The 18,151-nt window shown below is 40.1% G+C and overlaps 1 protein-coding gene across 1 annotated transcript in view; it reads left to right on the forward strand.

Moving 5' to 3' along the window:
• The window catches only part of PPEF1 (protein phosphatase with EF-hand domain 1), an 84,723-nt gene that overhangs the window by 53,690 nt on the left and 12,882 nt on the right, over positions 1 to 18,151 (forward strand). The window contains exons 7-10 of the mRNA XM_028129684.2: positions 6,082 to 6,248; positions 9,046 to 9,082; positions 9,856 to 10,005; positions 15,261 to 15,401. Coding sequence (XP_027985485.1) covers positions 6,082 to 6,248; positions 9,046 to 9,082; positions 9,856 to 10,005; positions 15,261 to 15,401 — 495 coding nt within the window. The remainder of the gene's footprint in view (positions 1 to 6,081; positions 6,249 to 9,045; positions 9,083 to 9,855; positions 10,006 to 15,260; positions 15,402 to 18,151) is intronic.

Genomic DNA, 18,151 nt, shown 5'->3' on the forward strand with positions numbered 1-18,151 from the left:
CAGGCTCATAATGAATTTATCAATTTTATTGATGTTACTGATTTTTCAAAGAATCACCCTATCGGTTTATATACAGGATTGGCAAAAGTAGGTTTATAGTTGTGAGTATGCTAAATACATAGTTTATTCTTGTACTGATATTTATTAATTATTGTATTACAACTGTAAACCCACTTTTGCCCATCCCTGTATTTTTTCTTTTTGTTTGTGTTCTATTTTATTAATTTTATCTTTTATCTTTATTTTATTGATTTTATTGTTACATTCTAAGTTTTTAAGATGAATACAGTCTTTCATGTGCATCTTCTGTACAAATGAAGGTATTTAAGACTACACATCTTTTTTAATTTTAGTTATGAGCCTTCTATTGAACTTGTGATATTGCTTTTAATTTCCTCTTAATTCAATGCTTATCAAGACTATAATTTTTAATTTAGGATCTTAAAAATTTAAGGAGTTCAAATTTTTTGAACAACATTTTTATTTTTTCAAATTTTATTAGATTATGATATGAGAATATAGCCTATAAAATGTTTCTCATTTTGAATTTGTTAAGGAGTTTTTCAAAATCAAGTACATGACACTGTATAGACAAAGGAAAATTAATTATATTCTCTATTTATAGAATGCAAAGTTCTTCATATTTCCATCTATTAAGTCCATTGTTTATATACTAATTTTTCCATATATATTTATTACTAGAGGCCCAGTGCATGATTGAATCATGCACGTGTAGGGTCCCTTACACGCTTTTGCTTTCGATCGTGGTGGAGCTGGGTGCCTGTCCGCTGGTGCACCTGAGCAGACAGGCACCCAGCTCCCCTGCTTTTGATGGTCTGCGGCGGGATGTGAGCTCGCTGCCCCAGAGGCCCCTTCTGTGCCGCAGCACAGCCATGGCGCAGACGCTGAGCTCGCGCCGCCACTGGTGACGCGAGCTCAGCGTCCTGCCAGCCCAATCGGCTACCCCAGCCACCCCGAGTCCCGCCCCCTGCGCCTCCCTCTGGCCCAATTGTGGGCATAGCGGAGTGATGGTAATTTACATATTACCATTTTATTAGGTAGGATTATATCTGTCTAAATATGCATGTTACATATTGCTGTGTAATAAATTACTTCAATACTTAGTGGCTTAAATCTATAAACATTTACCTCACAATTTTTGTGGGTCAGAAATTTGAGTGCAGCTTAGTGGGATGGCTCTGGCATAAGGTCTCTGATAAGAAGACAGTCAAACTATTGGCCAGGGACATAGTCATTTGAAAGGTTGACTGGGGCTGGAGGACCAATTTCCAAGATTGCTAACTCATATGGCTATAGGCACAATAATTTAGTTCTTTTATGGCTATGGCAAATCAGCTACATGGGCCACTCCATAAGGTTCCCGAGTAGTCTCATGATGCAGCAGCTGGCTTTCCCCAGAGTGCATAATCTAAGATAGCGAAAGCAGACAGAAAGCTGCAATGTCCTTTTTAACTTAAGTCTCCAAAGTTGCACACCATCACTTCTGCTTTTTTTTCCCTATTTGTTAGAAGCAAATCACTAAGTCCAGCCTACATTCAAGAGATGGCAAATTAGGCTTTACCTTTAAAGGGAGTGTTACCCAGCTGGTGTGGCTCAGTGGTTGAGTGTTGATCTATGAACCAGGAGGTCACAGTTTGATTCCCAGTCAGGGCACATGCCTGGGTTGCAGGCTCAATCCCCAGTGCGGGGCATGCATGAGGCAGCTGATCAATGATTCTCTCTCTCTCTCTCTCCCTTTCCCTTCCTCTCTGAAATAAAAAATAATTTAAAAAATTAAAGGGAATGTCAAAGAATTTGTGTATATTATTATTAATATTTTAAATTATTGACAGTATTACTAGATGTTCCCCCATTTTCCCTCCCTTTATGCTCTTCTACCCAGCCTCTACCCCCCACACCAAGCCCTTCACCGCCCTATTTTCTGTGTCCAATGCATATCTATATATATAAAAGCCTAAGTGATCGGCTGACTGGCTGACTGGCTGGTAGCTATGATGTGCACTAACCACCAGGAGGGCAGACACTCAACGCAGGAGCAGAACCACAGGCATGGAAACATGGAACAGACTGATGAATCTCAGAGAAGTGGGGGGGCCGGGGGAGGGCAGGAAGAGATTAACCAAATATCTTATATGCATACTAGAGGCCTGGTGCACGGATTCGTGTACCAGTGGGGTCCCTCAACCTAGCCTGCAAAGATCAGGCTGAAACTGGCCCAGTGCACAAATCCATGCACTGGTGGGGTCCCTCGGCCTGGCCTGCATGGATCAGGTCAAAACCGGCTCTCTGACATCCCCTGAGGGGTCCTGGATTGTGAGAGGGTGAAGGCCAGGCCAAGAGACCCCACCGGTGCATGAATCCATGCACTGGGCCTCTAGTAAGTATATAAGTTCTTTGGTTTATCTCTTCTGCCCCCCCCCCCCCCCGACACCCACACACCAAAATATGTCAGTCTGTTCCATGCCTCCATGTTTTGGGTCTTATTTTGTTGGTCAATTCATTTTGTTCATTAAATTCCACAAATAAGTGAGATCATTTGATACTAGTATTTGTCTTTCTTTGATTCGTTTATTTCACTTAATGTAATAGTCTCCAGGTCCATCCATGCTGTCTCAAAGGGTAAGATATCCTTTTTTCTTACAGCTGCATAGTGGGAATTTGTGTATATTATTTTAAACCAGTGATGGGCAACCTTTTGAGCTTGGTGTGTCAAACTTCACCAAAAAACTGAGCATAACTCGGGTAGTGTGTCACTTTGAGGAAAAAACATTATTTCGCAAATGTTTCATCCTCAGGAGCAGCAAATGTTTCATCCTCGGCATGCGGCCACCTTAGCGGCCACGTGTCATCAGAAATGGCTACGCGTGTCAGTGCTGACACATGTGTCATAGGTTCGCCATCACCGTTTTAAACCAATAATTCAATCAGAATATTTTGTTATGTTTATATTTTTAAATAATTTCTTCTTGCATTTATAATAGCCAAATACATGAAGCAAAAACTTGCTCCATTTTGTATTGAATACAAATTCATGAATTGTATGTTCTTCATAAACTACCTCTTAATATGATGTAATGTTGCTTTGTGATATTGTTTAGTACTTTAAATTCCACTTTGTTTGGTATTTTTATTTGAATTTTTGCTTTCTCTTTGTTGCATTTACCTTACTTTCAACTTTCCTTTCTCACAAACTATATGTATACCCGAGTTTTATGTTTTTTTTGTGTGTGTTGTGTTTTTTTTTTAATATATTTTATTGACTTTCTACAGAGAGGAAGAGAGAGGGATAGAGAGTTAGAAACATCGATGAGAGAGAAACATCGATCAGCTGCCTCCTGCACACCTCCCTACTGGGGATGTGCCCGCAACCCAGGTACATGCCCTTGACCGGAATCGAACCTGGGACCTTTCAGTCCGCAGGCTGACACTCTATCCACTGAGCCAAACCAGCTAGGGCCCGAGTTTTATGTTTTAATGTAGTCTGGTAATCTTAGTAGTGTAAAGGCAGAATTTAATCCATTCACAATTAGTAAAACATATTTTTTGAAAAATTTTCTTCTATTCTACTTTATTACTATTTATTTAACTTGTTTTCATCCTTTTATTTTTCTTTCTGCTGTTTTGGTGAAGTTTTCTTTTTTATTGTTGTTTTCTTTGGCAGTTTTACTGTACTTTCCTATTCACTGTTGAGTTTCTTCCCATTCCTGACATTTTTAATTAATAATGTGTATGTGTTTCTCAAATAGCCATAACTTTATTTTTCCACAATTATTCTCTCTCTCCTCCAATAGGATAAATGTATTTATTTCACACTTTTCTATGTATGTCCCACATTCAGATGAGATTTGTAGAGAATTTTCCTTTTCTTCCTTCAGCACCCCTGCCCTCTCTAAGTACTGGCTATTGCTCACGCCATATTTTTAGTTCTTAACCATTATTAGGTTTTCCTTCATAGTACGTCTTTTCTGTTTCTATAATCCTTGCTTAGTATTTAAATGCAAGTTCCACATTTTCACTATTGATTTATATTTATACATTTCAAGGTTCATTTTACATGTCTGTATTTGTTCCTCTTGCTCTTTCCCCAGCTTCAGGACTTTTTATTATTACTGCTGCTATTTAGTTAGAATATTTTCTTGAGTGTTTTCCTCTATGTGACATGTGGGTGCTATTTTCTTTGAATGCAGGGACTTTTTATTGTTTATTTCTGTGTTTCTAGCACTTAAAACTGTCTCTATTACATAAAAAGCAACCAATATGTATTCATTTGTTGTAGCACTTACTACATATTCACGTGTCTTTCTTCCACCCCTAATAACATTTATATTGTTGGTGGTATTTGATATTTGACACATATGCAAATATTTTCTATCCCTCTCAGAAGTTAATGATGTCTTAGCCTAGTCCTTTTCTCCTTTTAATTTGTAGTTTTAATTCTACTATTTTCTACCTCCCACTACTACAGGCGGGGAGTCTGATGCATGGATGAGTATTTTCCCTTTGTAATTTATTTTTTCTGTCTGGCAGCTTCTACGACTTTTTACCAGGTAATAGGATATTTTTCCCCATCAGTTGTGCACAGGAGTCATGATCTCTTTCAAACTTCAGGTGGAAATCTCTTTTTAACCATAGAAAATTCCCTCTTGTTTATGTAATTATTGTCTCTTCTCCATCTGTTCCTTTTTCATGATTCTGGAATGCTTATTATTATTGGCATATTAGTTCTCTTGGCTCTGAATTCTAATCTCTTACTCATTATTTTCATCATTTTCCTTTTTGTTCTGTGTGAGAGATTTTTTTTATCTGCTTGCTCTTTATGGTAAACAATATATTTTCCAACCATTCTTTCTTTTACTTAGCTCTGATTGATATTTTAAATTTTAATGTCAAGAATTAACTTTTTTTAAAAAAAATTAAATGTATTGGTTGACATTGGTTAATATGATCTTAAAGGTTTCAGGTGTGGGTTTCTATGTTACAAGATCTGTATATTGCACTGTGTACCCATCACCCAAAGTCAAATCTTCCTTTACCATATATTAGGACCCTCTTCACCCCCCATCACCTTCCCTCTGGCAACCACCACACTGCTGTTTGTGCCCATGAATTTCAGTTTTATGTCCCACGTATGAGTTGAAATCATTTGGTTCTTAGCTTTTTCTGACTGACTTATTTCACTTAGCATAATATTCTCAAAGTTTTCCATGTTGTTGCAGATGGCAGTATTTCATATTTTCTTACGGCTGAGTAGTATTCCATTGTGTATATGTACCACATCTTTCTTATCCAGTCTTTTATCACAGGACACTTTTGTTGTCTCCATGTCTTGGCCACCGGGAATAATGCTGCAATGAATATAGGGGTGCATATATCTTTGCAAATACTTGTTTTCAAGTATATTGTCCTGATCCCAGTTATTTGTCGTGCTAACACTGTGTTTAAAGGTATTATCTCATACCCAGGAGTGATAAGCAAAATATTTAATATTTAATATGATCTGGTCAGTGAGCAGTGAGAACACACACTGGCTATCAATAGTGTGATTGTATCAGAGTGTACTGGTGTATCAGCCTTACATACAATTATCGGTGCCTTATATATTCCTGGGCACTTTCGTATCCATTGTCATTTGATCTGGGAAGGGGGAATATAGTGTCATCTTCCTTTTGCAATTTGAGGCAATCACACAAAGCCCAGAGAAGTTAAACACAGGGCCCCTTAGAAGTTTCCCTCTTTTACAGGGAAAAGGAAGAGACGAAAGTAGCCATTTTTTATAGAACAAATATCAGCTCCTTTTAGAGAAAACTCATAGTAGATGGTGGGTAGAATAAGCAATCCCCATCCCTTGATATCTTCCTGCCCCAAGCTAATTCTTCACTTTCAAGGTCCCTTGCAGGAGATGTCCGCCCTGGAAGAGTGAAACCGACTCAAGCAACTGAGTAAATTTTCTCAAATGAAAGAACTGACTCAGCTTCTTTCTCCATGTCCACAGGAACATTAAGTACAAAGTAAAAGTATATTTTTGTAATTGCTTGTTTTTCCCCTCTCCTTCTTCCACAGAATGGCCTCCCCTCAGGGTATAACCCATATGTTTTTAATGGTGATTTTGTCGATCGAGGAAAATGTTCCATTGAGATCTTAATGATCCTGTTTGTGAGTTTTCTTCTCTATGGCGATGACCTGTGCTTGAACAGAGGGAACCATGAAGATTTTTTGATGAATATGAGGTAACCTAGGGCTTTATACTTCCTCTTTTGTTTCCCATTTTATAAAATTCCATCATGTTTAGTTCCTAGCAAAGAGTTAGAGGTGAGTGTAGAGAAGTAGGGATGAGAGGAATCTCAATTCTTACCCCTGTTTACAAGCCCCAGTCTTCTACTGAGTGAGTATACATTATTCTGAAGTCCTCTTTCAGTCTTTTTTTCCTACTTCTGTTCTTCCTTCTCCCTTCTATTATGTTCTTATCCTCCCATGCCCACCCTTCACAGTCCATATCATGTGCAGGGTAGATGTGTTAGGCCAGGTTTGGAGGTGTCCTTGTAGGTTCTATGAGCAGGCTTAGATGGAATCGTTCTGTTGCTACCCTTTTGACTTGTGTCATGTGTTGTTTCAGAAACTAGTACTGTATTTTTCACTGATATTTTTTATGACATGGTAATTGCTTCTGGCATAGTTGTTCATAAACATATTTGAGAACAGCTGCAACATACCATTCTGACTCACTGGAAATTTGAAGAATAGATTGGTTAAATGGTTTACCAGTTTTTGCTGAAAGGCCCAATGGGTGATAGATGTTCCCCTTTCCCTTCTTTCTTCTTCTTCTTCCTCCCTCCTCTTCTTCTACTCCCTCTCCTCTTCCTCCTCCTCCTTTTTTTTTCTTGATTTATGAAAAACAGGAACCAGTTTGCCCTAGGGCAGCAGAAGGCATGGAGCTTTTCCTGTGTTTCGTCCTGGGCTTTTGTGTACCTTGATCCATGCTCAGCAACTTATTATTTTTGTCTTTTGGGCAGTTTTGGCACCTGACCAGAGTACAGAGTTTAAATTCTAATTCTTAGGTATGGAAGCAAATGCTGACACTATGAAAAAAAAATTCCAACACTATTATCAGAGGCCCATTAATATGTAATATAGCTCAATACTTTTATTTGGGCATGCCATTTATCCTTTCATTTATTAATTTAGCCAATCATATTTATTTAATGCTGCAATGTTTAATGAAAGAGACATGGTCCCTACCCTCATAGAGTTTACATCTAGCAGGCAAGACACATATTGAGCAGGTTTTTCAAGTGTGGTGAGTTTGTAAAGTGGGGGATCCAATCTGGCTGAGAGGTGACAGAGGTTCTCTCACAGAAGTATGGTGTTAATCTGACCTCTGAAGAATGAATTAGGAAATCAAGAGAAGGCCATGGTGTTTCACAGTGAGGGGACAACTTATGCAGAACGTAAGACAAGACTTTTTAGACTTGAAAGAAGTTCAGGGGGCAGGAGCATAGACTAATGGACAGGATGGTGTCTGATAGGGTTGGAGACATAAGAAATGGTTGGAGAATGCAAAGGAATTTGGATTTTCTTCTGAGGACATCTGAAAGTCATTAGAGAGTATCATAAGGTTGTGTTTTAAATACAGCAGGAAGAGTAAATTTGGAGACGAGAAAGAGTACCAGTATATATGGAGAGGCCAATTAAGAAGTAGTTGAAGAGAACATGATGGATTCTCACTTACACTACAATGGTGGGGATGCAGATGCAAAGGAGTAGATAAATTCAAGAGGAGTTTTGGCAACGATGATTTTATGCTTGGTGGCATGAGGGACTTGAAAGAGGAGAGAATCAAGGGTGGACTCTAGGTTCTTGCCTTGAGTTTGGAAGTACATATCATTTACTGATATTGGGAACACGAAAAGAGGAGAAAGTTGGGATGAGAGAGAATATGAGTTCAGTTTGGGGAAAGCTAATCTGAGGTGCTTTGAGTAGGAAGTTGGGTATGCATGTCCAGAGCTCAGAAATGAAGTGTGGGCTGGACTGTTGTCCTGTAGTATTGGCATGTAAATAGTAACTGAAACCCTAGACAAGAATGACATTGCCAAGGGAGAAAGTGAAGGGACAGAATCTGAAGGAACTCCCAATTGCTTAAGGCAAGATAGAGGAGAAATTGCAAAAGGAGATTCACAATAGCTAGAAAGGTAGGAGGAAAACCAGGGGAGTTTACTTTCTCACAATCCAAGAGAAAAGAAGTTTTCCAGGATTATGTAGTCAACTGTATTTAGTGTTTCAGAAAGAGCAAGAAAGATGGGGACTGCAAAGTGTTCATTGGATTTAAGAACATGGAAACTTTTAGTGAGTACAGGACTGAAATAATCTCAGAAAACATCATGTTATACTGTAGAAGACTGACATGATATGATTTGCATAGAAACCTGGAGTGAGTATGTTGTGATCTAACTTCACTGTGTTGGGTACTAAGAATATATACTATTATGCTAAGGCAAGGAAAACTAACTGAAGAAAATTCCCATCATTAAATCTCCCTTAGTGGCTGTTATTCAGGCTCTAAAATTCCTGACACTTTCTATTAAAACCTTTAATACATAACATGAAGTATATCCGAGAGACTATAAAGAGCCAACTTGTTTATCTTCTAGGTTTCTCTTAGTCTTCAGTCTTTTTTCTCTCTCCATATCATTCATTTACTGTAAATTATAGGTGGTCTGAGAAATTCTATTTAAACTAAAAGCATTCTCCCACACAACTTTCTCCATCTGCCACAGCACTCTTCTCTGAGTACTTAAAGCATTAACACAAACTATGCTTACCACATATTTTTAAAGTTGCTCGTGATTGTTTCACAAAATTTTATCTTCTTTCTCCAACTATACTACAAGCTCCTTGAGTATAGGGATAAAAGTTTTGGCTGCTTTTGTTCTTTCCCATCAAGGCCTCCCCTTTTTGCATGGCTCACATAAGTAGGAGTTATCAACATTTAATTAAATAGTTTTAATTCCCCTCCCCCCTTTTTTCCAGGTATGGCTTCACAAAAGAAGTCTTGAGTAAATATAAGGTAAGACTCATACTTTAAAAATTTTTTCTTTGCTGTCTATACATAGAAGTAAAAAAAAAATAGCCTTCAGGAAGGGTTATGGGTGAACTAGTGAGAATCTATATGAATAAAAGCACAGTAGGAAGCCCTAGCCATGGCAGAGGCTTAATTTTCTTCCTGGACTAAAGCAAGCTTTTTCAATGTGACTTTTGTAAATTTTAGCATAGATACAAACATCTTCCATTGTTTTTAAGGTACCTGGGATTTGTTTTACTCAGATATGGTAAAACATGCAGATAAGAACATAGCTGTGGAAAAGGCTTTTAATAAGTTATCAGGAAATAGGAGGCATAGCACATCACATTGTGGGGGGGGGGCACATGGGGAAGCACCAAGGTTAGGCAGAAGGCAGAGGGATTGAGAGGGAGAGTGTGTTTATTATGTTTTCCCTGGGAAGGAATGGGGAAGGCAGTGCAAGCAGATTTAGGATTGGCTAGTTTGAGTAATTTCAGCCCCATAAAGAAGGTGGTTGGGGGTGTGGGCTTTTGATTGGTTGGCTTGCATATGACAGGCAAGTCATTTACTATCTCTGAGAATTAGCTAATCCTGGAAGGGACAGTCTCAAAAATACAGAATAAAAAGACATGATTAATGGATGCCAGTGGGTTAGCGACTCTGTGCTGACTTCCTTTAGGTATCATGAAAACTGTTTTGCTTTTTGTCCATCCATTGAAACTATTCAATAAACTTGAACCCATCAGAAAAATGAGTCTTATTCAAGCTCTTACTTACAGATACATGGGAAAAAAATCCTACAAGTCTTGGAAGAAGTTTTTGCCTGGCTGCCCCTTGGTACAATCATTGATGATGAAATCCTGATCATGCATGGTGGCATATCAGAGTCTACAGATCTGAATTTACTCCATCATATAGAGCGAAACAAAGTAAGAAGGCAGTTTACATGAATCTTGTCTCATAGATTTATAAGAGGATATATACCTCTTTTTTAAACTTATTATTTTGTATTCATTTGTATTATCGTGGTTGTAACTCTGAAAAGATCGGTACAAATTTCAGAAAAAAAATATATGATTGTATGGTAAAGAGCTAAATGGGTAACTTCTATACATGGGAAATTTTTAAAAAATTATTTTAAAGAGGGAGGGAGAGAGAGAGGGAGAGGGGAGAGAGAGAGAGAGAGAGAGAGAGAGAGAGAGAGAGAGAGAGAGAGAGAGAGAGAGAAATTGAGATTCCTTTGCTTGCCTCCCATACGTGTCCCAACTGGGGATTAAACCCGCAGCCTACTCTAGGTACCTAATATAGGTGGAATCAGATAGCACTTGATTTCTGAATTGATATGAGTTCCCTTATAATATACTCCAAATGGCTCAGGGTCATATTTTTGGAAATATTTTTAAGCCTAATTAGTCATATTAAAAACAACAGAAACAGAGCAGGGGCATGTATAAAACCTCTGAGGAAAGTGGTTGTGTGGGTCCTGTAAAGCTCTCCCACCTTTGTGAAAGGCTCCTTCCAGTGTGCTTTGTAGAATGACTGGAGTTCTCTTCCTCCTGTACCAGCCAAGTCCCCAGACCAGAGGCTTAGGGGTACCATATGGGCATGAGGCCCGATAGCAGTTTTGGAGCCAGATGATCACATATAGTCCTAGTGAAAAACAGGAACCCTTACCCCTCAGGACCGATAACCAATTTCTAACCAATCTAGGCAGGTAGAGTCCAGAGCTGGAGTTTAATCTGATATAGACAGAAGTGTGACACCTATTCACCTTGAGTTTTTGGAGCACTTATACCAACCTCCATTCTAGGTTCATTAAAGGCATTTTGTAAGGTAGGCATACACATATGAATGATAATATAAGGTAGGCATACACATATGAATGATAATATTGTTGCTAACTTCTCACCCTTTTAATTTCAGCTTAAATATACCCGCTTACAAAGCCATCCACAATGTGCAGAGTAGATCAATCTCCTTTTATATGCTCTGAAGCCCTTGTATATATCCTTCATAACAGTTACTAAAATTAAATAACACACTGTGGTACTGTTTGTTTACTATCTTCCCCTGCTTCTCTAGTTCCCTGATATCACCCCAGCATCCCCAGCAATTAAGATGTAACAAGTGCTTAAATCAATGTTTATTGAATATCTCCTAAGAGATTTAAGAGCAAAGTGGGCAAACCTAAGACAAAACTGGATAAAAACATTTTTACAACCATTTTGCTAATTCTGTGGTGATTTTACATAGTCTCCCCCCCAACTTCACCCAGAGAGAATCATAGTTCCTGATTTATACCTGTTGTCTTGGTATAATTGTTAATAGCACCTCTCTTTACTCTCAAAAGTATCCCAGTTGCAATAAATTTTAAGGCCACCCTAAGTTTAAGGCATCTTTCTCATGGTATCAATAAATAGTCAAGTCAATAAGATGTTTCGATCAACATGAGATAGTGTTAGCATAATGAGGGGATATGATTCTAGCCAAGAGCAAGGGAACATGATGTTTTTGTCAGTCAAATATTGGCAAGCACATAGCAGGAATGAGACACTCCACCACCACCTGTCCTATGACAACAGAACTGATCAGCTGTGGCAGCCACTACCAATTGATCAGATTGAAAATTTTTCCTTTCCTGAGATTAGCCCAAGCAGGTAGGCCTCTATAGGGTTTTTTCCAGATATTAAGATCTCGTGTCTCTGGGATGCCCATTACTATCTCTGTGGAGAGCCTAAATTGAGAGCCACCTTGACCTAGTAAATACCATGAAGTTCTGACATCAGACAGGTATAGTTAGCTTTTCACCCTGCTTCTGCCACTTCCTGGCTGGGTGACTGGGCAAGGAACCAAAGTTGTCTAGGTCTCAGTTTTCATACCTATACATTGAAGCTAAAAATGCCTACCATGTTGAATTATTAGGATTAAATATAATTACCTAGATGAAGAAAAGATCATAGAGTAAGCTCGGAACATTGAGCTCTCTTCTCCAACTCTTTCCTTTTTTTCCTGATACTTGGGACTAAGGTTTGAATTTCAGTCATGAAGACAGACCCTGGGTAGAAGTTTCTAGACCAGGAATTTTCCCAGGATACCTCAAATTTCATACCATTTAAAGATCATTGTCCTACCAACTCATAAGATGGATTTTTAAAGATAAAAATTTGACTTACATAGTTTTTGTAGCTTCTACTCTTCTAGAGTGAGGTTGAACTGGCAGCACATAGTTGTATTAAATATAATTTAGCTGTAATAAAAGTAGTAGGTTCAGTCCATTAGAACTCTACCAGATGAGATACAAAAGTAGATTTGGAAGTCCAATTTTATTTACTTTTCATTTAAAAAATTGATTTGAGAGAGAAAGAGAAGAAGGGAGAGGGAGGAGGGAGGGAAAGGGGAGAAAGAGAGAAACATCAATCTATTGTTTCACTCACCCATGCTTTCATTGGTTGCCTCCTGCATATGATGCAGCTGGGGATTAAACCTCTAAGCTTGACACATGGGGGCAAGACTCTAACAAACTGAGCTACCTAGTCAGGGCCTCAAGTCCAAATTTATAACCCCTACTTTTTTATCCCTTAGGACCTTCCAAGTGTAGGGTGACCATGATTCCTGGTTTACACCTGTTGTGGTATACCTGTTAATAGGGGAGGGGGAGGGTTGGGGAAACCTGATGGCAACCTCCATTCTGGTTCATTAAAGGCATTTTGTAAGGTAGGCAGTTTGGGAGGATGAGTCAATGCAGAGGGACAGAGAAGGAATATTCTATAAGATTAAGATTCTAGTATTCTTCAAAGTCCCTGGCAGGGAATAGGGGAAGGGATGGTTAGGAGGTCCTCCAGGAGAAAATGATGGTGTGGGGCCTTAGGAAGGGGGTGGGGACAAGAATCCTGATCCCTAGTGGCCGTGAAAACAGAAGATCCACATGTACGTACTTAAGAGACCATGTGGACTTGCACAATGAGTTTATCAGAAATAGTGTGGACCCAAGTCCAGAGTATCTTCCCAGAATATTCTGCCCTGCATAAGACCTGGGGACATTTGCTGGGGGAGGGGAATGAGGAGGGTAGGTTGTGAACTTACCAATAATAGCTGAGATTGAATTTCCAACAATCTCAATGAGACAGGACCTCAGAATAAGATTCAATTTTATTTTTGAAAAACAAAGGTAAGATTTCATATACACCCTAGTTTATAGAAGAAACTAGGAGTCTACCACAGAGAATTATCTATCACTGAGCTAAGGCCACCAATATAACAGAAGTATTGTTTAAAATTATTTTGTACTAGAGGCCCGATGCACGAAATTCGTGCACAGGAGTGTGTGTCCCTCAACCCAGCCTGCACCCTCTCCAGTCTGGGACCCCTCGAGGGATGTCAGACTGCCCATTTAGGCCCAATCCCAGTAGGATTGGGCCTAAATGGGCAGTTGGACATCCGTCTCACAATCCAGGACTGCTAGCTCCCAACTGCTTGCCTGCCTGCCTTCCTGATTGCCCCTAACCGCTTCTGCCTGCCAGCCTGATCACCCCCTAACCACTCCCCTGCTAGCCTGATAGATGCCTAACTGCCCTCCCCTGCAGGCCTGGTCACCACTAACTGCCCTCCCCTGCAGGCCTGGGTCACCCCTAACTGCCCTCCCCTGCAGGCCTGGGTCCCCCCCCAACTGCCCTTCCCTGCAGGCCCAGTCATCCCCAACTTCCCTCCTCTGCCGGCCTGGTCACCCCTAACTGCCCTACCCTGTGGGCTTGATTGCCCCCAACTGCCCTCCCTTTCAGGCCTGGTCCCTCCCAACTGCCCTCCCCTGCTGGCCATCTTGTGGCAGCCATCTTGTCTCCACATGGGGGCAGCCATCTTGTGTGTTAGAGTGATGGTCAATTTGCATATTACTCTTTTATTAGATAGGATAGAGGCCTGGTGCACGGGTAGGGGCAGCTGGTTTGCCCTGAAGGATGTCCCGGATCAGGATGGGGGTTCCCTTGGGGCATGGGGTGGCCTGAGCGAGGGGCCTGTGGTGGTTTTCAGGCTGGCCATGCCCCCTGGCGACCCAAGCAGAGGACTTGGTATCTGGGATTTATTTATCTTCTATAATTGAAACTTTGTAGCCTTGAGCGCAGGCCAAGGCAGGCTAGGGCTGCGGAAGTTTGGCTTCTTCCATCGCCAGGGGCAATTAAAGCCTCCTGCTCTCTCCAGCTCTGTGGCTGCCACCATTTTTATTGGGATTTATTTATCTTCTATAATCGAAACTTTGTAGCCTTAAGTGGAGTCCACAGCCAGCCAGGATGTGTTGGAAGCTTGGCTTCCTCCATTGCTGGGGAAACCCAAGCCTCCTGCTCACTCTGTGGCTGCAGCCATATTGGTTGGGTTACTTTGCATATTTGCTCCTGATTGGCTGGTGGGTGTGGCTTGTGGGTGTAGCAGAAGTACTGTCAATTTGCATATTACTCTTTTATTAGATAGGATAAGGGTAGGGTGCTACAAAGAAACAAGTATAAAATTACAGTCTCAAGTTATGTAAGGGAATATTGAAGGGATTATAGTAATTGGCATACTATCAGAAAGATATTTTATTTTCCAAAGAAATGCATCACTTTTATTAGTAGGATTACAGGACAGTACCAATTGCTGACAGGTTCAGATTGAGACCACATTGCATTTAAGTTGAAGGGCTTCCAAAGTTTTCAAGTTATGTCCTCTTTGAGAACTTTCCTGGACATAAATATACTTTCTCATATTTCTCCAGGAAAACACAACAAAATGAAAAGTAGCCACTTTTGAGGTATTTCTGAAATCAAAGCCTGTTGGTTCTCTCTTAGCCCCATGTATAGATAAAGGCTCAGAGGGAGACAGTTTTCCCTTAGCATCTTCCATTTCCTGAGATGATGCCTCAGAATATGTCTAGCACTGACATATGTGCCTCTAGGGTACTTTAGAAACTAATGGGAAACTCCCTGTAGGGCAATGTCTCTATTTGAAAAACGTACAAGCAGAATTTAACAGGCTCACTTTCTATATATCAGTGGATCACTAAGATAAAGGAAATGGATGAGATGCAAAAGATGACGGTGCATTTTTCATTGGGTTGAGGCACAACAATGTAGAGAGAATAGCAACTAGTACTGAAGTTTCTGCATGCCAGCACACCAAGCATAGGGTTTGACTAAAGCAAGAATTTGTTTTATAGATGAAATCTGTGCTGATGCCACCAGTTCCAGTGGATAAAGATGCTGGTACTGAAACAAGGAAGAATAAAGGATACATGCCTCGGGGAGTCAAATTAAGTGGATCCCCTTCTGATTATTTAACAAAGCATGAGTGGGAACAGGTAGGTAATCAGACTGTTCACCAAAGTGGCAAAGAAGATGCAGCATAGATTATGTTGTCTCTTACAATATAGAGATAAAAAGTGACTTACCTTTATACACAGATCATATCCTTTTCACTGAATTTATCACTATATTTTTGACAGCTTTATTGATATACTAGAGGCCTGGTGCACGAAATTTGTGCACAGGGGGTATGTGTGTCCCTCAGCCCAGCCTGCACCCTCTCCAATCTGGGACCCCTTGAGGGCAGTCAGACATCCCTCTCACAATCCGGGACTGCTGGCTCCTAATCGCTCGCCTGCCTGCCTGCCTGCCTGATTGCCCCTAACTGCTTCTGCCTGCCAACCTGATCATCCCCTAACCACTCCCTGCCAGCCTGATTGATGCCTAACTGCTCCCCTGCCAGCCTGATTGCCCCTAACTGCCCTCTCCTGCCAGCCTGGTTGCCCCTAACTGTCCTCCCCTGCAGGCCTGGTGCCCCCAACTGCCCTCCTCTGCCAGCCTTGTTGCCCCCAACTGCCCTCCCCTGCAGGCCTGGTCTCCCCAACTGCCCTCTCCTGCAGGCCTGGTCCCCCCAACTGCCCTCCTCTTCAGGCCTTGTCCCTCCCAACTGCCCTTCCCTGCAGGGCCGGTCCCCCCCAACTCTCCTCCCCTGCAGGCCTGGTCCCTCCCAACAGCCCTCTCCTGCTGGCCTGATCGCCCACAACTGCCCTCCCCTGCCAGCCATCTTGTGGCGGCCATCTTGTGTCCACATTGGGGGCAGCCATCTTTGACCACATGGGGGTGGCCATCTTGTGTGTTGGAGTGATGATCTTTATTATATAAGATAATTCACATACTACATAACGTACTTATTTAAAGTATGTAATTTGGTGTTTTTTGATATTTTCACAGTGTTGTGCAGCTATCACCACAATCTAATTTTAGAACATTTTTATCACCTAATAAACTCCACACTTATTATCAGTCACTCCCCATTTCCTCCCCATCTCCCTACTCTCCCAGCCCTGCTTCTCCTAGCCTCAGGTAACCACTAATCTACTTTTGGTCTTTTCTGGAGATGTTACAATATGTGATCTCTTGTTTCTGGCTTCTTTTACTCAGTGCTTTTGCTTCATGCTTTTGGTATTAATTATAACTAAGAAGCCATTGCCTAACCCCAAGTCATGAAGATTTATTCCTATGTTTTCTTTTAAGAGTCTTACAGTTAGGTGTCTGATCCACTTTTAATTTTTGTGTATGGTATGAGGTAGGTGTTAAAATTCATTCTGTTATATGTGGATATCCAGTTATCCCAGCACCATTTGTTAAAAAAGACTGATCCCACTGAATTTTCTTGGCACCCCCACCAAAAATCAATTGCCTGTAAATATGAAGGTTTATTTCTAGATTCTTAATTATATTCCATGATCTATATGTTTATCCTTATGTTAGTGCTACACAGTTTTGATTACAGTAGCTTTGTACGAAGTTTTAAAACTGGGAAGTGTGAGTTCTCCACACTTTTTCCTTCTTTTTTGAGTTCTTTTGGACTATTATGGGTCCCTTAAATTTCCATATGAATTTTCGGATTAGTTTGTCAATTTCTACCAAAAAGCATCTGGGATTTTGGTAGGCATTGCCTTGAATCTACGGACCAATTTAGGTGCTATTGCACTCTTAATATTATATCTTCAACTCCATAAACATGGGATGTCTTTCCATTTCTTTAGATCTTTAGTTTGAACAGTGTTTTGTAATCAGATATTTATTGACCAGGTCATAAAAAAGCTGTCATTTGGTAAAATTTTTACAATTTTTGGTTTGACAATTTCAGGAAAGAATGGTAAGTAGTATTCTTTCTTGCACTTACCACCCAAAATACCCAGCATGTCAGAGGAGAGAGGGTGTTCTTGAGAAGAGAGATTATCTCTGCCTAGGAATTTGTTTCACCCTTTATAAAAGTTTTTGTTTGAGAGCCTCAGAATTAAATCTATTTTGTAGCCACAGTCTGGGTAAACCTACTCAAGTGAATGAATTCTAGACAGAAAAGAAATGCAGAATTCAAGGAGGGAATGATTCTGAAGTTCATTTCTATAAACCTATCCCTTACTACTTTGAATCAAAGAAAAATGAGTGTTACATATATCTTACTCATTTAATTGCTGAGCCATCTAAGGCCTGAATAGGCTAAGTGATTTGTCCCAAGTGACACAGGTGACACTTGAAGAATTAACTCTTTGGTCAGTGATTATTCTATTTCAACAGAGTCCCATCATATGTGCATTTAATTTATGTAAATTTCAACTATTTACATATGGCAAAAAGAAGAGAAATGTATAAAATTTTACTTTCACATAATATATTTTACATTATCACACATATAAAATATCACACATCCACATTGCTATATAGGATCGTATACACAAAATCACATATACTGTGCTTTAAGGGTAATTTAAGAGGTTTTCCAGGGGTAATTTTGGCTATAAATGACTTGTACCTCATGTAGGAATTTAAATCTTAATCCCCTCCTTATAAAACACAACTCCTTGTGTTCCATGTTTTCTCCTTTATTATACTAAATGCCAAGTCATATCCTCCAAACATGAATTTATGGTATAGGAGCGAGATATGATTCAGTTTAAAATGCAAGTGTTATTTTTTATCATAAACACCAGCAAAGTAAATGGGTTCCATTTAATTTATTTGTAGGGTAGGGTTGTGCCAGGGTTGGAATTTAGTAGGGAAGAAAGGAGAATCTTTGGGT

The sequence above is a fragment of the Eptesicus fuscus genome, chromosome 1, assembly GCF_027574615.1.
Source record: "Eptesicus fuscus isolate TK198812 chromosome 1, DD_ASM_mEF_20220401, whole genome shotgun sequence".
Classification (NCBI taxonomy): domain Eukaryota; kingdom Metazoa; phylum Chordata; class Mammalia; order Chiroptera; family Vespertilionidae; genus Eptesicus; species Eptesicus fuscus.